Below are 21,774 nucleotides of genomic sequence, written 5' to 3'. Positions count from 1 at the left end.
CCTGAGTAAATGGTTTTGTCATTGCGTTCTTTTTACACGACTACAATATAAGCAGCAAGAATATTGTCCGTTGTAATACCGCGGTCCGTGTCTCACAATTGAGCCGAGCGTGGGAAGCCCGTATTATCTGCTACCATTTCTATAGGGTTAAACAACATGTAACATGCTAATAATGCAGTAATATACTGTTTTAGCATCGGTCAAAGTCCTCTCACTCATGTCCTTGAGGTATCGAAGGAAATGCTTTCAGGCCGGCCTCACTGTCATGGCTACTGTGCGAGAGTACATCAGTATGGCATGTGGACGTCTCTTGTTGAAACGTTGCCAACAGTACTAAAGGGCTGATTACGCATCTTGGATGTGAATATCAATAAATTCAAATAATTGTGTCAATATACATGCAAATAGTCTGCTGATATCGAAGCGATTTGCTTGAAAATTTATACTTGTGTCAATAATTTGTTCGTAGAAAAGTTGTTCGGTTTGGTGATTAACTCCAATATAATATACACACAGTTAAAGCCAAATTCCCAGTATTAATATTGTCACACATTTTACGTTTGATTGCTCTTGGTTTCCCAACGTATTCGCACATTGATGTCAAGTTATTTTGGAGTTGAAATACTCGAGGATCGTTCTAAATATAAGTCTTATTGCTACGATAAATCTCTCCCCGGTCACCCAGTTTCCGCTTATATGGAAACGGGTACCGCAAGGACGTTCCGGCGACGTTAGAGTTTATCATTATTTTGTGTTCGTATTGTTCGCCGCTCAAATCTTGCGAAACTCGACTTGCTCGTAGCTCTCATTATTTCTGATATAAACTGTCCTTTTTAACAAGCATTTCGGATGTGCTGTCATACACATGTGCTTACGAAACCGGCATATAACCACAATTATTTTTAGCATTCTTACTTAGTTGGAGCTTAACTGCTAGATGGTGGCGTTTGTAGAGTTTCTGGGACGGTTTCGTCTTGTATGCAACTGCACACGAAGGTCGCAATACGCTCTGTCGTACGCGCGACTGCGGACGGACGGAAATAGCCGGACGTATGGCAATTTCCCGTTCGTACCGGCCAACGAAATACGTTTGACTTCACAATTGATTACTCTATAAGCTGCTTATTGGGTGCACTATCATATGTGTTTACACTTTTATTGCTCCGAAAGGTAGCAAGCAAACCAATCTTAAATTTTTATCAAAATGATAAACTTACTGATGTTTTGCTGATAACATGTTAATTACACAGTAAAGCACAATGAACCCTTATAAAAACAGTGATTAACACATCTCTACTGCATGTATCGTGGTAGCAATATCCCTTTTAATGCTTAACCGTCCGCCGGCGGTTATAATTTTAGCGGGTACCATAGTTCCACGGTTGTACGTGAGCCTATTTGCGCGGAGATTAACGGCCTGACCCGGCGGCGGCGTGCGCGACAGCGGATAATCTGTTTAGACCAGCCCGCGCCCTGCCAGTCCAGCGGGGGATGCAAGGGGGCTGATTTGCGGACGCGGAACTCTGCGGGCGCGAGGTTCTTTATTTTTATTTTTGCGGTATTGCACTTTAATACGTTTTATATTTAGATTCTTGCGTTACATCACACAAATAGTTACTTGACTAATCCGTATTCATCACTTCTATACTTAAAGGATGACATGCTGTAAACGTAAACATCTCAGGGTCGTCCTACAAAGATCTTGATAGCTAATCCTTAACAAAAAACTTTACTCATTGTTTACTATGAATATTACTAGGTACCGAGGATCCCCGAAGGCTACTTGGAATATTGTTCGGATGAAGCACGTGGGCTGGGGGGCTAGCAAGGCGGCGCGAGGGCTCTGGGGGTGCAAATGTCACGTTACCCACCCCGTGTGGGCGTGCTTGCCACTCCGGTGGAACAGCTTTATCGCTGCGCTAATGAAATTAATAAAAGGTCGCACATACCCTGCCCATACTGAAAAAAGGACTTCTTGAATATACGAAGTAAATTTTTCTTTCCAACTTTCGAGGAAAACAGGTTTTGTGTCATTATAATCAATTGTACTACCCCCACCTACGTAGTGCGTAAAATGAACGTTTATATTAGTTTGTTAACGTTAATAGCAGCAATGACTAATAGTATTTCCATTCATCGTGAAATGTGTCTAGTAAATTTTAAACACATTAAGTTAACTCAATGCATTGAATTATATTCGCCGTTCCGAATGATTTATCACAGTTATTTCTATGAAATCAAATTGACCGTCCAATTACTGGTATATCTCGACACCTGGCGGGCCGGAGCATGCAAATAGCAGGGAGGTGGGCGAGTGGTCGGGTTCAAGGGGTGTCAAGGTGCACCCCCTGTGGCCCGCCCTCGCCTTAATTATTAATACACCAGCGATATACTAGCCACTTTATCGCTCACCCTGATCATACCGACACGCTTTGTATCTCCAACGTTTATGCGGACCAGAATATCACCCATTTTCAAGATAATGTCTGTCCAAACTGCCGGTTTTTCGTCCCATATCGTGGCTCAATAACAATGTTACCCGTAAATAGGGATGTGTCGGTTGGCCTTTATTTGTTCGGAAACTTGGTCTTGAATCCATCCTATTGTTGCCCAGAAGGGACAAACGTTTATGATAATGAGTGTTTGTTTAGTGGTTGTCAGTAAACATTTCTTTCTGTTTCCCCACAGGGGTTTGTCAGAGCCGCTCTTTATTTTTTTTAAGGCTTGTTGTATTAAGGAAAAACTAGCCTGCCTCCTTGTGCGTGAAAATTGTTATCCAATGGCGTCGCACCTTACTTAGCCTTCACGTAGACACTCTTAACAGGGCAATGAGAAGGATTGGTAGCGGTAAGTGGGGCGGTGCTTATGTCAATCGCACAGTGCTCGCGGACGCGGGCGCGGATGCGAGCGCGGGCTCGGCCTTGTATCGATCCCATCCGCGGTCCGCCTATTGGCCAGTCCTAACCCCCGTTAGCCGCACGCCCCCACGCACCCGATCTAATTTACGTGTCGACCACGTGTCCAACGACCTTCACGGAACCGTAGCAACACAAATAGTTGTAACACGCATTTGTATGAAAATATGACTCGTGTAGCCGCTGCGTGCTGCTGAATATTTTAATTTTCAATAACCCGGTCGACGTTTAATTTCTTAACTATGGAGTTGGGGCCACCTTCTTTCTCATGCCCTTTTGTATATTGTATATTTGTATAAAAAAATATTTATTTATTAGTCTCACTATAAACGGTATCGTCCATAGAAATTAAAACCTACACAAACACTCAATTATGACTCAAATTAGAAAGTTTATATCACTTATAATTCACGACCAAACTGCGTATTGAATACAGTATCGATTACAGCCATTCATGTTAAGAAAACTCGTGAGCTGATGTAGCGTAGCATAATAATAACACAAAAATGTGTAACATATAATAAGAGTGTATACAAACAGCGGTTCGATGGCGACACGCGATAAATTAGGTGTGAAGACGGCGATAAGTGCACGTCGCACGTACCGGCGCGCGCTTCCCGCCTGGCCCGGCCCGCTGGCGCGCCGGCCGCACGCTGATCGATACCACCCCCGCACACAACACACCGATTTGTGTACAACCCCGCAGCCACACGGTTATTGATATTCATCCTTGGATTACGTCAAACCCTGCCTTTAAAGAATCGATGCAGTACAGAATAGACCCCTGTGCAGCCCCTTGCAGTCCAAGTCCAATACCGGTGGTTTGTTATTGTTAATGTTCCAAACAGCTGATTGAAATTACAGAAAACTTTTTGCGGAATTTTCATCAGATAAAACAATTTCAAATATTCAAAAGTGGCACTAAAATCTTTGTAATTGTAATGAAAGATATGACGATAGCTTGTTGATATAAGAGTTCCTAAAATGTGTACTTGAAGGGATATATCGTAGTTTCTCTGTGCAGTAAACAGATTAAGGATAAACAGAAGGAGATTTAACCTCGACACTGTACACCAATCACGGCCAAAGCAAAGCAAGCAAGCAAACAAACAAACACATTTGAACTGCACCGTCAACTCGATCAAACGACGAAGACAGGCTCATAATAACCGATATGTCAATAATTACATTGCCTTTATGGCAGAGTAGTGGCGCACAAGTGTTCATACGCGCCATCTGCTATCTGTCCCCGTAACCATCATGTTTTCTTGGCCTTTAGCCAACGTCTAGTAAAATTTCCCAAGTTCATTGAGTAGGCCAATACGAACTCTACTTTTAGTGCTATTCTTTGAAACTTTCTTCAGCACAGTCCCGTGTGATACTTATTTGTTATTGTACTGATCATGTATCATATCTAAATCTGGAACTACTTTTGATACTGTTTACTTCTTAAATCTTGACGTTTCGCATATTCCTGTTATCCATAGAAACCTTTTTCTGGCATCTAATATGAAAGCAATTACTTAGAAAAGTCCCATTAATCAACTCCCTGTTTATGCTCCAACTCGGAACAAAGCCGGAATATGTCTAGACGGCGCAATATACCCTAGTAACGAGAGACGGCTAATTAGCCGATTAATGCAGACTAGCCTGCTTCGGCATAACCCCACCCGAGGCACGTGCGTTGTTTTAATGCAACACTAATTTACGCATGAGCTACTTCTTCAGCGTACTATTTTTCACCCTTCAGTCAGAACGACGCCTGAAGGTCTAGAGAAGTAATACACGTAGCAAAACCATAACCAAAGTCATACACAAATAGTATCTAGTCTGTCCGAATACAAATCATCACTTGTTTCTCTTATTAAACGCTTCAGTAATGCGAACGCAACAGGTTGTTTTGTAGGCTAATTGTGGACGCAATTAAATCGTTTCTTTTCGCCTTCGCCTCGGAGGACGCCTCGTTATCCGTAACGAGGCTCACTCTAGATCTTTTTGTTCATCGTTATCCGTAACGAGCCTCACTCTAGATCTTTTTGTTCATGCAACATTGTTCACTTTACATTGTTTTACATTGTTCTCACATAGTTGAAGCAATCGAAACAATGTAACCATGAATTCACTTTAATTCTAATTGTCTCATCGTGGCCGTCCTTCTCTTTTTCGAATCTTACCGAGCGTCGATGTTTCTGATCGCGATCTTAAAATCCTTCGTAATTGGCGTATACTTTTTATGTACATTATCGGTGCCATTTGATGTACAAAAATATTTGAGTTTTTACTTTCTTGTATCAGCAGTCGGGTGAGGCGACCGGCTCGGTAACCCGTTCGGCCGGGTTTGCCCACGGTCAGTGCGGCGCGACACCTGATCCTTGCTGCACATGTCCTGTACGTGTAACGCGTTAGGTAGACAGATGTTCAAGGACTACATGGGAGCTGGTTTTAGTGCATCGCTTCACGGTTTTTGTATGCTTAGATAATTTGGAATGTATTTTGTTCAGTCTTCTCCTTTACTATGTTTTGAGAATACATTTTGTTTTTGGGCCCCAATACAATTGGACACTGATAAATGTATAGTGCGCGTGCGCAAGCTCGTCGCCCGAATTCCTGACAATGGGTCTTTTGATGACCGTTTACGTGTTGTTAGCCTGTCACTGAACTCTACTGTTTTAAATTTCAACCGACGTGCTTAAACAGGTTTCTGTTACTTTTTATATTTATTATTCTCCTATTTGAAGACTGGATTACAGAGTGAACTTTTATATGGAAAGTGTATTGTCCTTGCGGTTACGAAAACGAAACGAGAATTTGATTGTCGTAATTGACCCACGATTCATTCGAACATTGTTTATAGATATTGTTGGTCGTTTTTCAAGTTTCCGCAATGCCATTATACATAATCGATTTGTGTGAGAATGCGTGTCCTGTCATCAGTGTGTGACGGTCACCATATTAGACCGTGTTCCGATAGTACCTCACACCGTGTCGAATGGACTAGCTAGATGAATTATTTCACCTCGAGCGGCGGTGGCCGGGGCGCAGTCGTTGACCCGCAATACGCCCGTTTGATGTCCATGGTATGCCCTCCACAAATAAGGGTTTCTGATCGATCGATCTTGCTCGTTATTTACTAGAAACTTGTTTTCAAATACCCTCTTTTGCAAATGTCTGAATTTTAACAAAATTACCTGGTGACTATTATTAGTCTAATGGGTAAAAATCATCCTTGAATTGTAATAAATAAAGGCACTAATATTTATTATGTAATATTTTCAACGTTCTCTAAACCGAACATTATCTCATCGCGGATGATTTGTTTGTGATGAGGCAGTGTAGATAAAGTTGGATTCTTCCGTTCGTCGCGCGTACGTAATCTATGTATCGTGCGTCGGTAACCATTCCTTATACCTTACATTTGTCTGCACGTAACATGACCAAACTAAGTACAACAGAGCTTCGCTTTCGCCCTAAAATTATCATATCGTTCCGCTTGGTCAAGTAAATCAAGAGAGTGTGGAAACGGGCCGTTAGATTTATTAATTAGCAGTTAGGGTTGCGTGGGTTGAATGCGCGCGGTGATGGTGCGGTTGTACGTAGTGTACGAACCATTTTAATGCACCTTGTTAAAGCGAAGATTCTTTACGTTAGTGTCGAAGATCTTGTTATTTTAGTTCCTGTTGACAGACACAACTCTTGGTAATGAATTAAAATTCCGTTCACGTATTCTACATCATACTCGAGCACACTATGCTCGCTCGGTCTACTTTAAACAAGCAATTCGACATTCTGTTGTACCTTACCGTTAGTATTTCATAACAACCACCGCTACCCGTAATGCACCTCAACCATTGACTGCTAACATAGAGTCAAATGTTGCCAACTCATAACAATGTCGTCGATGTACGTAAGTTTTGCAACCTGCGTGGGCTGGTTTCGAGGCCGTGGGAATCGTAGCTTCCTTGCTGTATTGAAGACGCAACATAGTCATAGTTTATAACGGTGATCTGTCGCCAGATAAGCTGATTTAGCAGGCACTAGTGAGTGATCTTCGTCGACAGACGCCGTATTCGCTATCAAAGCGACAGTTGAGAAGTGAGAATATGAAGCAGTTGAACAATAATCATGAATGTGGAGCAGGTCAGATGGTAGTATATGATGTAACTATGTAAAGAGTGCGCGTAAGAAGCCGGCGGCGCGGGGTTGTTGAACGTTCGGTGCGTCCGCGCGTTGTTCGGCGTTTTATTAATAAAATGCTCGTGACGTGTATCGATGGGCGCGCACTGGATCGGGCTATTTATTGATGCGCTTGCGCACCGCCCGCTAGCCGCGTATCGATCAGTGGCTCTCTCTATCGGTCGCATAATTATTTTCCAATTTCGAACACAAACACAGCCAATGTCTAAGTGTACCGCCTTCGCTCCGTACCGTTATTATCGATTCGTCTCACTTAAGTCATGTCTGACACCATAACAGTATTGCGCGTTGTCTTGTCCATTATAGATTGCGACAATCGCCTCGCCACTGATGTATTCATGATTCTACACCATTTTAATTCCTAACATCCAATAGCTTTTTTCCTTATTTTAGTCGTGTACCTCATTATAAATGCGAGAGTCTGCATTTTTTTTGCTCTTATTTTCTTGTCACCTGGGCTCTAGCTTAACAATACCAAGCTACATGACTATCAATAATAATGACTTATTCGACAGTTCTGTTAATAATGCCAAGACTGGACGAAACTTTATATTTTCCTTATTAGTTTTGCACATAATAAATAAACAAGTTATTTTCATTCGAATCGGAACGCAAGATGTTTTAATTATTGTTTTAAACGTGAAGCAATACCCCTTTTCACTCCGCATGTGAGTCGCTATCGTTACCCGTCCTGACATAACCATTAGCCATCAAGTGGTGTGCCGAGTAGAAACAAAAGCGTGAGGGTGGGCCGTGCAGCTGCGTGTCTCGAGGCCGATTCCGCGCAGATGCTGAGTTCCGCCCCACTTGTATGTAACGACGGCGACGGTTCCACTCAACTATCTTCAGGATGTCAAAGACTTTCTTTATCTCTAATTTCTAAGTAACAGTAAAAAAGTCTACCAAACTAACGTGCCTAAAATATCAAGGACGTTCTTAGTTGTTCATTCAACAAAATGCAAACTATCTTCAAGTTTATTATTTCTTTGTTTCTATGTCATTTTCATTCTGAGAAGTATTTTATCTTATCTCAGATGGAAATTATTGTCTATCAGTGAGTACGTATCGCAAACTTTAAAGTCAACAAACCAGTGTCCGCATCAATGTTAGTTTGTTCCGATAGTTGAGCAATGCGAAGCTGTTCACTCGAGGGTAGGGCTGGTAGGGCTCCCATGTCGCGGGTTGCGGGCGGTCTGTGACGTCGACGGGGCGACGAGCTAGTGACGTCACGCGCACACGTGGGTGTGCGCGACCGAGACAACAACATAAGCATCGCACGGGTGGGACCGAGCCCGACCCGCTGCCGCAGAGGGCGCGCGCGAATTGACAGATTTCCACGCGCTCGATACGATCTTGAATTACATTATCAGGCGGCGCCGAACCGGGTTAAATGCCCGTATCCGCCTATTCAATCCGACAGCCCGCCCTTTTAACAAGACTTTTGTAACCTTTCTCGATTGTTTCTTTTGTGAAACTTAGCTACCTAGGTATCCTTCGATTAGATGGTGTAACAACCGGTTCGGCGGCGATGTTAACTCGCACACACGTAGATGTCAGGCCGGCAGCGGGTGCGTGGAGTGGCGGCGCGGCTCCCATGCTCGCGGGCGTATCGAGGCGAATGTTACCGCAGCGGTTAACCTCGCCCGCCGGTGGTTGTAAACAAAGCGCGCGGATTTGAACGCGACGTTGCCATGTCGCACCGTCCGCCCGCCTATGCATGTAGCTGCTGTCACTGATTGTTTACTATTTTTCGTCGCCTGTCTCTGCAGATTTTTGAACAGCTTTTTCATTGTGAAGTCTTATCTAAAAATGTTTATCATTTAAACTTCAATCATTAGTGTAGATAAGTGATAAAATGTTGTATAGCATTACAGGATTACAATAATGATAGAGGGTATTCAATTAATAATGCATTTTTGTGTTCTACTATCGATGTAAGAAATCGATACTCGTATTTTTTTTACTTACTAGTAGGAACGACGTATAACCAACTAGCGGTGCAGGGGACTGGGGAAAATAATATGCAGTTCTACCAACATAGTTAAAACTATGTCTCTTAAGTAGCTCTTCAAGTAGTCATTTAGCTACCAAATGACTACTTGAAGCAGTATTGATACAATTTTATCTTCCGTTAACTGCCAAAAAGCAAATCCTTAATAATTATGTATTTCAATAACCAGTGTTTGACTAGAAAGCTGAGCTAAAAGCTTTGAAAGGATCAGATAATTGGGTGAGTTTACGCAGTGGCGCAAAATTAATGCAGCCGGTGATGTTGCGAAAGTGTGCTCTTTGTAGAACACGGCGACGCGACACGGAGATTGTTCCAAACATTGCGGTGCGAGAGGGACGCTGCGAGTGCAGCCGCAGAGCGCACTCGACGCACTCCGCACTCCGGCCCGCGGCCCACGTGCCGCCCGATAATGTTGTTGCGCTGTCACCGACGCAGATAAATCTTCCCGCTCCACTGTCTACTAGCTACCAGCCGATCGTTAAATACCATATTTATTGCCTGCGACACGCTCAATTTACCCTATATCTACCCACTGCATTATAGCATCTCTGACAAACGTTTCATAAGCATCTCCTATGACAAATGTTCCACAAACCAGCGAGCTCCGTCATCAGTTCGCATTCAATGTTAGTCTCGACGTCTGTTATCAGCGTGTTATCGCCGACATTAACCGCAACGCGGCAGCAAACAAATAGTACTTAGGCAACAATAGTGATAATCGTATGGCGATTACTGCGTTCACATCGGTGTGGAGGCGGGTAGCGCGGCGGCGCGCGTCGTCTGCCCGCTATCGATCCCGGCGCAAGGTAGTGCCAACCACCGCCGTTACACCGCGACAAAATATGCGACCTTGAACCTTGGACAATCTTCGTTATTGCACTCGAAACAAATGCACTCTCACACAAACACTGGAAATAAACAACACCTTCGCACTCGCAACACAACCTAAACAAACCGCATAATCGCATTAATTAACAGCGCAAAAGTTCAACAAACCACGGCATCAGGTTATATAACAAAGTTTTGAAATGTTTTGATGTCAATGATCATTGAAATTGTAGCTGCTTTCGAAAACTGTAAAAACCCCTTTAAAATTTGGTCAACTTCGAAATTGACAAACAATTACATCTTACATACCTTTTCCAGAGAAATTGTAAAGAATCTGATGTCTGTTGATTGTTTCTTATGTTCCTGTGGATCGATGTTAATTTCCCTAATGGACCTGAATCGCAATGGTACCATGATGCGATTCAAGTCGTGACTTGCTCCGGTGTTCAAGTATATCTGTATTCGTATACAGTGTACAGTAATCGTACCGTTTGTTGCGTTAACGGCCTTGGGAGATGGAGTCGATGGTGCCGAACCGAGCGACTCAATAATTGCAGTGCCTGTACCAGTAGCACCAGCACACACTAGCGGTACTTGCTTAATTACCTCGCTTATCGCTGAATCTGTTCTACGCTCAGAATCTGAATATTCTTGAATTTTATTTACATACTTAAATCTAATGGATTTTGAAGCAAGATAATCTTTATTAACGGCTGGAAAATGTTTATGAATGACGACTGTTAACCTGAGAAGTGAGAAGGCTCCGCTAATCCGAACAACTCCTATGGTATCCAATAAATCGAAAGGTGATCCTTATTTATCGCCAGGTTTCTGTTTACTCGTGACGTTTGAAAGCCTTCTTTACTAATTACCTAATTTAACTTTAAATTCTTCTACAACTGAATATTTTTGGAACATGCTATTAAAAATGTAGAAATTAATATGAGATAAGCAGGTGCTACCAAGAAATTAAAAAATTAATAGAACCATTAGCGTCCTAATTCTGGAAAAACTAGTTCAAATGAGACAGACGCGATGGAACGCATACACCTGGAGCGTGAATGTCAAGGCTGAACGCTTGGAAACGCTCCAGTAAGACAACTGCTAACGCAGAAAAACGTTAGTAAAATATCCCAAAGTCAGTCGTATACTTACTATCAATTTATCGCAGCGCAAAGTTATTGCCGGGCGCGTGAACGATAACCCGTAGCAATAACTCATTAACTTTAACAGTTTTGAAACACTACATAAACTGCTTTTTGGAGATTAAAATTAATGCAATTGCTAAATCAATCAAAATTCTCTATCGTAAACGAATATTTCATATTGGTCCTTTATTTTTGGTAATGTTTTGGAAATGATACTCAATGTCAATTAAATAGTTAGCGGGCGCTAAGCAACGCTCGCATGTGTGTCGTGTGCGGCATGCGCTACAAACACAAGCACGTGCGCTGAGCGGCCGCATGACGTCACATGGGTCGCCCCCGCCCCGCCTCCTAGCTAGACAAGGACAGCATTACGGCTACGGAACGGCAACGTCGCGCGCGCCGTTTTGTTTTCGCATCTAACGTCGGTGATAGGCCGAGTTTATCTTCCGATTGCGAATGCAACAACAGCTATTTCTAGCTTAACTTACCACATTGCAACCACCCGATTTTATAGCTTCTCAGCTTTACATTCTTCTCTTGTGGACATTTTCATTGTCAGTCTAACCTTGAATTATTACTTAAATTAAAATAGGGATTAAATAAAAACAGATCTCCACAGAAAAAAAAATGTCGGTAACTGGGACAATAGCATTTGAGATAGCGAGGTCGTGGTTCGTGTGATGCTTCGACGGATGGAGTTAATCTTGGTTCATAATTATAAAATTTAAATAGTGTCATTACAAAAGCTTATTTTTTTTCTTTTTACTTTCAGAAGGTGACCAGGGGTCGTGGGAGAGTGGACTCTCGTACGAATGCCGTTCGCTGCTGTTCAAGGCTCTTCATAACCTCATTGAAAGGTAAAATCATAAAACAACAATAACTTATCAAGTAATCAAAACAACGACTACCGATAATTATCAACTTACACTTGATTGGTCTTCACATTGTAGGTGTGAAACGTCCACCAATCTACTTCGCCCGTATTAATTTTGCGGTCGTTCAATTGGCTGGCTCAAACGTTACACGATTAGCATTTGCAACAAAAACGTGATTGAAAAACCTGTACGGTAGTCGGTACTAACAAATTACTTGTTAATCATTGCTGATCGAGTATACAATAAGAAGTCAATGGTGCATGTCACACCGCCAGTGTCGCGCGAACACTTAGTTCCAACGCGTCTCGCGAGCTAATTGCTCGTGATTTATTATGAAATCATTCCTATTGACCGCTCCATGTATGCTTCTTGTACGCTCACAAAGACATTTCGTATTCACAGCCGTGCATACAGTAGGTGTTCCACAAGGAACAATACTCGGCCCTACGTAATTGGCTACGCATTCCTCAGTTAGGAAATCATACGAAAGTTTCATTGACTTGTTTATTAATGTTGTTATTGTTAATGCTTAATCTGACGTCGAGTATTCGATTAGGCGTCTGATAAAGTTAATTACCTGAGATATGTACAACATTGCAAATATCTGATGTGTATTATATCTATAACTGTCTTATCTGCTCCGATAAAAACTATGCCACGGGTCACAAGTTCGAGGTAGCGAATTTATCTTTAGTTTGTTTAATCTTATGGTGATTGTGTTATTGTAAATATTCCATTAACGGAAAGTTTTTTGCTATAAATATGAGAATTGAATGAGAAGTATAGTTTGCGGACCAAGTGCACAAGTACTTGACTTCCGGTTGTACTGACCGCAGAAGTATCAGCCCAATACAAACACAACAAAACATTATGACGGACGTGCGAATTGAAAGATCACCTTTAACTTTATGATTTCGAATCTGATTGATAATTTTATTTCATACAATGAACAAATACATGTATAATATCCATTATAAATGATAGTTATTCGAATTGTATTGTGTAATGACCGCTCTGCCTCATTAGCTAGCTACTTAACCAGAAACACAGGCTAATTAGCACAGTGCAAACATGACTAAATTTGATTAATAGTGTATGTGGACAACGCCAAATCTATTCCTACACCTCGTTGTGATTTATAGTTTTCGGGAAGTATTTATCCTACAATACGGGCTTAGTGGTCGTATTCATAAGCATTTTCTAACTAAACAATTCTTGGAAAAACCCTATCAATGGTTCTTTTTCATTATTTTTTCCTAAGAAATTACTTACCCAAATAGTACAGCGATATAGGTAATTAAGTACCATACATGTGACCACTGACCTAGTTATTTCTACCCAACAATTAAATAATATCACGTGTGATAACTCCATTATTTAAACAACTACACACAAAGCATTATAATAAACATAAACAATTAAAACAAAATTAAATAGGACGGTCAATTAACAGCCGTTTATGGAGCAACAATTTACGCGGAAAGCGTTGCACCAGGTGCGCAAGCGCATCGGGCTACGATCGTAGCCGTAGCCACTACGAAACGAAGGTCGTCGTATCGTGCGGGCGTTCTAATGTCGTTTTTTGTCGCGTATTCTTTCGACGGCAACGTAGCCCGTATGCTCCGGCGCAAATTATTGAGATTCCAGACCTTTATAATGTAGACTATTGTAGCTGTAGATGGAACCGTCTCTTGATAATTATTGTTTATTGGTCATCTAGATGGGTTATTTAATTAATTAATTAATATTTAATAAAGAAACATGTTTAAAAAGTTTAGCCGGGTCCAGCCCAGAGCGTCAGTTCGGTGGTGGTAACCGAAAGTAGATTTTTAAATGTTGACTGTTAACTGTCAACTTGGTTGTCGCAATTATCCAATTAAGTTTATTTTATTACTTTTAACTTGAACTAGTTTAGGTGCAGTCGATATATTAATTTTAAATACTAATTTATATTTTAATTAAATACATTATTTGGTTAAAAATCTTAATTTAGTCGTCAAGGCAACTATTATGTTAAAATTAAATAATTATTATTTTGACGTCTTCTTAATAGACTAATTCCGTTCGTCATAGACCATGAAACTCAAGTTTTATATTAATTCGATATTTATTATTTGGTAAATTAAACTGAATGATGGCTTCCATTATTGTTGAGATTTATCTTAAAGTTTTGCTTTATTTTTGTGGTGAGACTTGGCCTTGAGACGTTGACGGGCACGACTTTAGACAAACTATAGTTATTTCGTTGGATTTCAATGTTGTGTCGGCTAAACTTAATTATTAGACAGGTTTACAGTATCAAATTAACTTTCGACCTTCATAGTACAGTTTGTGAAATAAACTGTATGTATGTATGAATTTGGTTGAGTTGTTAATTATTGGCACGTACAATGATGTAAGTGAACACTGGCTATAGATCAGTGCTCATGATGTAAGTGGCGCATGCATCGGTATCACGCGACTGTCGGGAGCTGAGCGACGGAATCTCGGCGTATGAACGAAATCCAGACGAGTCGTTGACCCCACGGTGTCGGCTGGCGGCGCGTCAAAGAAACAATGCGTGGCGGTGAACCGGGGATGCGATCCCGACTGGCGACAATACACACACGCGTTCTGCTTCACGAGTTTAAGGTAGCTGCCGTGTATTCAGTCTTTGATTAGTCCTTTACTTCCATTTTGTTACGATTACACCCTCAAACGCGGTGCTTTGAGCTTTTTGTACGAATGAGACGGCTGGTTGGGCATTGTGATTACTTAACCGTCGTTTCATGCTGTTTTTGGTGGTAAATCGTGGTTACGTGCATTAAAACGATTTGTTTTACTATCCTTATTTTTTATTTAACAACAATAACAACGTTGATGGAAAATAACTGCTACTTTAAATAATTAATGATTAATCAACAAACCAATAGCAAAACATTATCACCGACTATTAATCTCAGCTATACGGCTCGCAACTACTCAGTATACTTAGGGTAGTGCAGTAATAAAATGCGTCAGGATTTCGCTGTAGGCTCGTCAAGACAAGACGCGATTGAGTTAACGTTTTTATGTCCGTTTTACTGCCCTTGCCAAGTTGCCACACTTGCCATTGTTACCACGCACCTACTCGTGCCTCAAATTAACTTTTACAATCATTTTAAAGTGCGAAAAATGAGATCTTTGTAATATGCAGTGTGAATGTTCCTGTTTCAAGCGTTTATGGGTTTCTTTAAACGTTTTGCCATTTTTTTAGTTGTGAAGTTTTGAAGGAGGACCTACCTGTGTGTGGTACTTTCTTTTTAAATAATAGCTTACAATTATTAACAACAAAGGGGAGAATATTGAGATGAAAGGTTGTTTTTTATCAAGTTCCGTCTGCTAGTTCGACAGTATAAGGAACTCTTCAAAATCCATATTACTTTGGGCTCGTTATTTGCCCTAAAAGCAACAGTTTCCGAGTCCTGATCCTGAATTCTTAATTGAGGTTGACGTGCCGTTGAAACAGTCACAAATAACATTTACAGCGTTTTTGCTACAACTGCGGGCGGCATCTCGGGGGAAACTGGTTCAAAGACCCCCAAATATGCTAAATGCTCAACATTGAATTGCTTAATTCTACGTGATTGTAAAAATCCCGTTGAAAAGTCTTCAAGCTGTGTTTTAACTTTCATTCTAATAATAATTGCGAAAACTGAACAATGTGGCACTAAACTCTTACACTTTATTAGCGTATTTCTCAACCAGAACACTAAATTTAATTAGTTTTTTATTTAAGCCATAAATTGTCTGTTGATCAAGAGATAGTATTAAAAGTGCAGTGAAAAACAAATTTGCACCTGTTTGATACATATTCAAAGCGTAGCAAACGCATTCCTGTGCTTGTAGCACGGACACCTGCGCGCGCGCACCTAAATCTCTCCCGTTACGACGGTTTACATTGCTGCTATGTGTAGATCGGATGCCCCCACTGCGCACGAGTGAGCGGTCAACCTCTTTGATTTTAAATTGCTTATTCTACAAGCTAAACTTGTATAATAGCTATTTATTACTGTTTGTTTAAAAACTACCGAACGAATTTAGATGGTTGATTGAGACTATTTTTATTTCAAATGAATGACGGTAAGTGCGCATACGCTACGAATTAAAGACGTGATGTTATGTAATGTTACTGATTTTGATCATAATAAGAAGAATTAAATTCACTATTCAATAATATTTTCATGACATTTCCTCATAACCCAAGTGAAACCGCGAGCGATATTGTGTATCACAATCTAGAACAAATAAAGTCAATAAATTAATTGATTTATAAAAAAGTGCTGTGCTAATATCGCTGGTATTAACGCTTACGCATACATCAGCACTTTATATTATTAACTATATGAATCACGCAATGATAAACAGAGTGACAATGTGACCAGCCAATATGTAATTGAAATCGTTTCAACAATTGGGATGTTTATACAGTGAAAAATAAGTTATTATTGCATAAAAAAAACACTTACAATAATTGATTACGAGTTCTCGTATTTTTCTAGCTTATTTTAGAGAAATAAGTATGCTTTTGGACGAATATTATCTATGACATAATTATTATGTTATCGGCTCACTCACGTAACTGTTTGACGAGGAATCGACTAGTTTCAAACATGTTAGTCTCAAATCGCTTGTATGTCTCACGAAAGTTATAATAGAATATTATGACGTCATAAGTTGCTATCTATCTACAAAGTTATCATTCATGATATTTCTAAAAATATACCTTATTCCATTTCTATAAAAATGTACAATGAGGTATTTAATCCGTGGAATATTTACGATGCGATGTTATTCAACTTGTAAATCGTGTACAACTGTTCTGGAGCTGGCGTAAACATTGTTTGTAGGTGCTATATTGGTACATTATCTGTATACGTTCTGTCAGTCTAATTCATACATTTTTTTTTTCATTTTTACTAATGATTACAGTGACTTGTTTCATATTTATATGTAACAGAATTAGGACATTCATAAAATAACCAATTCAGATTGTTTATTTTCCTTCTATGGTGAAGCAAAGGTTTATAGCTTATTTTATCCTTTTTGTGTATTATTTCCAAATAACAAAGGATATATTGTATAGTCTGTTGCCTCATACACATTACCTCAAATAGAATTAAATCTTAAAAAACTGGAATAGTCCAGTGGCTGTGAATGTGTGAAAGGAGGCTAGCCTACTTTACATAAGATAGTTTGCAATAAACACTTAGATCCTGGTTTCAATTTCTGGTTTAACATGCGACATTACTGCCCAATCTGTGTGGAATAGAAGACCCATCTCGACTCTTGAGACACCCGCAGAAAGAGTAGGGTTAGTGCCAAATGCACCCCTCTCTGCTATCACCACACGGCACGTGTTACACGTACACTTTAATTCTAGATTCTAGAGCAAACTATGTACTAGCATTACTAAAAATAATGAAAAAGTTGCAGCGCCGTGACTCATAAGAAAGTGATGTTTACAACTGAAGCATACAGTGGAGTGCGTACGTTCAGATGTAGGATGTAGACGATAGACAGGGGCATCGCTCGAAATAAACTATCGACCAACATTATCTTGCCATACATTTTTATTTTATACACTACTCGACGCACTTCCAGAAATAATTTATACAGATTCACTTTTTTATTGAAGCTGTTAATATAGACTTGTAATTACTGTTATCCTCATCTCTGACAATACATTCAGAAGATTTTCAAATGAAAGTGTAAAATATCTAGTTAACTTCCTAACACCCAAAAGGCCGGCAACGCACTTGTAACGCCTCTGGTGTTTCAAGTGTCCACGGGCGGCGGTGATTGCTTACCATCAGGTGATACGTCTGCCCGTTTACGTTCCATAAAAAAAAACTTACCGTTCCAAAGACCTCTTTAACTTGATTTTGTATCATGTTGTATCTCCATTACGACCACATAAAACTAAAAATAAGAAGCCGTCCTAGCAAATTAATAGCCCTCTTCACACCTTCTGAACGCGAAATAGTCCTTTAAATTAACTAACATGTTCTTAAAACAAGCCCCAACTTGCACAATTTATTTTCCATAACAACAAAAGTATACACAATGTCAAGTGCATAAGGCTTATATTCGCTTGTCCATTATTAAAAACACTTAGCCTTAATTAGCTATAAGGATTTAAGTATGTATTGTTATTAACATTTAGTACAAAACTGTGATTCTAAAGATTTTGTCTTTTAAACTTGCATTACTTGTAAAGTTTTTATTTACTTAAGCTGTGTTTATCTGTGTCTGACTAAAGTCTTCAGTTCTACAGCTGTTACTAAAATTAGAATAACACATTTGATTTCTGATGATAATCTTATTTATCTGATAACAAAATCATGTTGGCAGTATACCTAAACAATTTGAAGATACATTTTTTTCTGTAACATACATATCTGTGCTGCATAAACTCCACATCATCAGTACCTAAACAATTCACAATTTAATAGTTAGTCCAACATTCAGCTTCTTGTCAGTCTACTATGAATTTACGTTGCTTTTGTGTGGTGAGTGGTGACACAATAATATTCGCCATGGTAATATACCGATACTCGGCCGGAGTTACGACACGCCCGCCTCTACCGTCTTGTTATATTCACGTTTACTCTGGACATTACATCCATGTACTCACAATGCATTTCTAAGGACATACTGAAGTTAAACTGGGTCCATTGTGAAACTAGGGAGTTAATTTGGTAGCCTATCCGTCGTACGCAAAGTCATAATGGTTATTTACCCCAGTCCTAAGCAATTGTTCATAAGGAATAATTAAGTAATCATTAAAAGGCTCTGAGTACGGCAGTATGTGGCAAAATTAACATTACTACATAAAGTGTTGTAATAACATATTTATTGTCATAAATATTATTCTAGGAACAAAAATCATACCATATACTGAATAATGACTATGTTGCAACGCTAAAGAAAGAAAAATATGCGTTCGTATTTACAATATTAATAAAAAATATGTTGAAAAAATGCAACGCAAAAGTCGTCAACAATTAGAAGTTATTGTTTAACATTACTAATTAATTAGTTGAACAAAATATTAGTTGTTATTGCATCTATTAAATTAGCGTTAATGAAGTGCTTACTAAACATTTTACAATATGCAGTAGGTACAAACAATTTATTGTTATACGTTTCACTTAACATCAATTACAAACTAAGCGTTAGAAAATAACTTGTAAAGCATTTATTTGTAATATTAATTCGAAAGTGAGTATGTCTTATACACTTTAACACATAAACTGCTGAATCAAATCTAATGAACAGCCAAAACTGGCGAGAAGGATCTAGTAACTTGTAACAAACAATATTATTTTACACGCCATTAAACCACATAACAATACCGCAGAGTAACGGCGCCTCACCTTATTTTATCGTTGAACGGTATGCCAATAAAAGAAACGTGATACACTCGTAAACTGTTAAATGTTACAAGATCTCGCGTTCTAACTTACTGAGCTGTGAAACAATATGGCTTAAGCCCTTCTCAATATTACCAGTCGTTAACGAAACTCCAAATGTTGCCATTTCATGGCTTCTTTAACTAGCTACGTATCAAATCACATTCTGTATTGTCTATGTTTATTGTTATGTGTGTCTTTTACAATAAGATATTACGTATATCGACCTAAAAAGCATGAGTAGCAGAAGATACTAGTTCTTGTACTGTAAATGCGCTTTGTATCGTCTGTCGCATCTGCAAAAACCTGGCTGCAATAATTATCAGTCCATTTGTATCTTAATATCCTTTAAAGTATAGTTAAATTAATCACAATTCTCAGACAAGTAATAAAACGTTTTTTAACACTTAACACGAACATAATTCTCACAGAAAACGTAATGGCTGACGTCTCCCATTGACGTACGTACGTAACGGACATAAATTAATTAAAAACATTTTCATTTTCAGATGTCTGCTGTCGCGGGACTTCGTGAGGCTTGGGAAGTGGTTCGTCCAACCTTACGACGGCGACGAAGAAGAAGTCGGCAAGAGGTACAATGCATTACAAACCCTATTATCAATAGCATAAGAATTAATCTCAGCAGAGAACCACTCGTGATAGTGAAAGTCGAAGTTACGATATGACACGCTTGTCTTTTGCGTGTGCGCGTTACATGTTAGCTAATTACTCGATGTTGATTGTATCTGCAAGATTTTAATTGTACATTGTACAATGATTGGTTTCTTTTGGTAAAGTAACGGTATTGGGAAAAGTTATTGGGCCTGCGTTAGTGGGAACTGTGCGATGTTCTGATTCATAGCGATGATTGGGTCTAATCCAAGAACGTTTACTAACCTTCTTTCTTTGGAAAAAGGTTGACTGTCTTTACGGCTGGTTTTTTGCAAGCCAAATTTTGCGAATCAGGCCATTAATCTGACCTTTGGTCTCCTACTGCCATTAAGTCTAGCATATAAGATTCTTAATTAGACTCATTTGTCAGACTATTAAGTAACGACCGCGCTATATTAAGTCCTAAACTCATAACTTTTCCATAGAAGATTATGTGACAAACAGGAAAATTATGAATATTCAATAACTAGCCACGATTTAAACTGGCATCACTAAACCTTTGACGTGATTGACGTCACAGTCCTGAATCACGCAAGCAAAGTTTTCATTTAATATCGTACACAGTCATTGAATTGCAAATATGTAATTGGCTATGACACATCGCTTAGTCCTTGTACAGATGTAACTAAGATGTATAGTTGTAAGTACGGAAGTTCAATTTGGTCCAATTCTCTCAGTGGATTGGTACCAAACACGCCGTGGTGACACGAGCGTCACTTCCTAGAGCAAACGAGAAGATCTCTGTGTCGCACCCGTTAAGACACTAGGGTGGGACTTCGTTCCCCTTCCGACATTTTTTTACTCATCAAATAATCACTAAGTAGGTAGTTAGGTACTGTATATTTCATACTTTACACTTTAAAGGCTGTATTTCATATACAGTCTTTAATATTTTCGCAGTATTTTTTAAATTGTAACTCTGAAACTGATCCAAATTGCATACTAAGATGATGAAGAATGGGGAGTCTATAGCCACCTATTCCTTTTGAGGGTAAAATCCTTACATTAAATAGATAAATAAATTAAATATCAGTACATCTGATATTCCGCTACAAGTGAGTACAGCGATCGATGGCAATTTGATTTGAGGCTGCCGTCGCGCGTCGCAGCTAGATACGAGCGATACAGCCCACCGACTATATTGTCTGTACACACGACCCACGGCACACGGCGCGCCTTGCCGCACTCGAGCGACGCGCCGCCTTGCACCGACACAACTTGCTACATTTGTCAATAGCAACCCTCTATATTGTTCTAAACTTTTAATAAGCTAGCTAATTAATTTAGGAACTGGGTAATGTTGTATGGGTGTAGTTGGGTCTGTTTACTCACATAAGCAGTTGGTTTTCTATAACTAACTGGGTCTAATAAACCATCTCTTCAAAAACTCATTTGATGTGGTGTAAAAGTGTAACAAACTCTTTCGTATACCGGTTAGGATGTTATTTAGTATGTTTAAGTTCTAGCATACATTATTTGACTCTGTTTATTAACCAGTGATGTATTATGTTCCAGTCCATGGCACCTGTCGTTCTCGTTCGCGTTCTTCCTGCACGGCGAGAGCACGGTGTGTGCGTCCGTGGACGTGCGACAACACCCGCCCGTGCGCACGCTCACCGCCAAGCGACTCGCCAAGATCAACTCGCCCGACAACCAGGCTGATGCCAAAGGTAAATAATAAGTTAATAACATAGTGTA

At 39.7% G+C, this 21,774-nt stretch overlaps 1 protein-coding gene across 10 annotated transcripts in view; it reads left to right on the top strand.

Annotated features, from left to right (window-relative positions):
• The window catches only part of LOC118267287 (mediator of RNA polymerase II transcription subunit 13), a 58,680-nt gene that overhangs the window by 21,066 nt on the left and 15,840 nt on the right, over positions 1-21,774 (top strand). For all 10 annotated transcript variants that reach the window (XM_050703279.1, XM_050703272.1, XM_050703276.1 and 7 more), the window contains exons 3-5: positions 11,869-11,953; positions 19,914-19,997; positions 21,592-21,746. In XM_050703279.1, coding sequence (XP_050559236.1) covers positions 11,869-11,953; positions 19,914-19,997; positions 21,592-21,746 — 324 coding nt within the window. The remainder of the gene's footprint in view (positions 1-11,868; positions 11,954-19,913; positions 19,998-21,591; positions 21,747-21,774) is intronic.

Source organism: Spodoptera frugiperda, chromosome 23 (genome assembly GCF_023101765.2).
Source record: "Spodoptera frugiperda isolate SF20-4 chromosome 23, AGI-APGP_CSIRO_Sfru_2.0, whole genome shotgun sequence".
In the NCBI taxonomy this organism is placed as follows: domain Eukaryota; kingdom Metazoa; phylum Arthropoda; class Insecta; order Lepidoptera; family Noctuidae; genus Spodoptera; species Spodoptera frugiperda.
The sequence above is the reverse complement of the archived record's forward strand: the minus strand, read 5'-3'. Positions and strand labels throughout refer to the sequence as shown.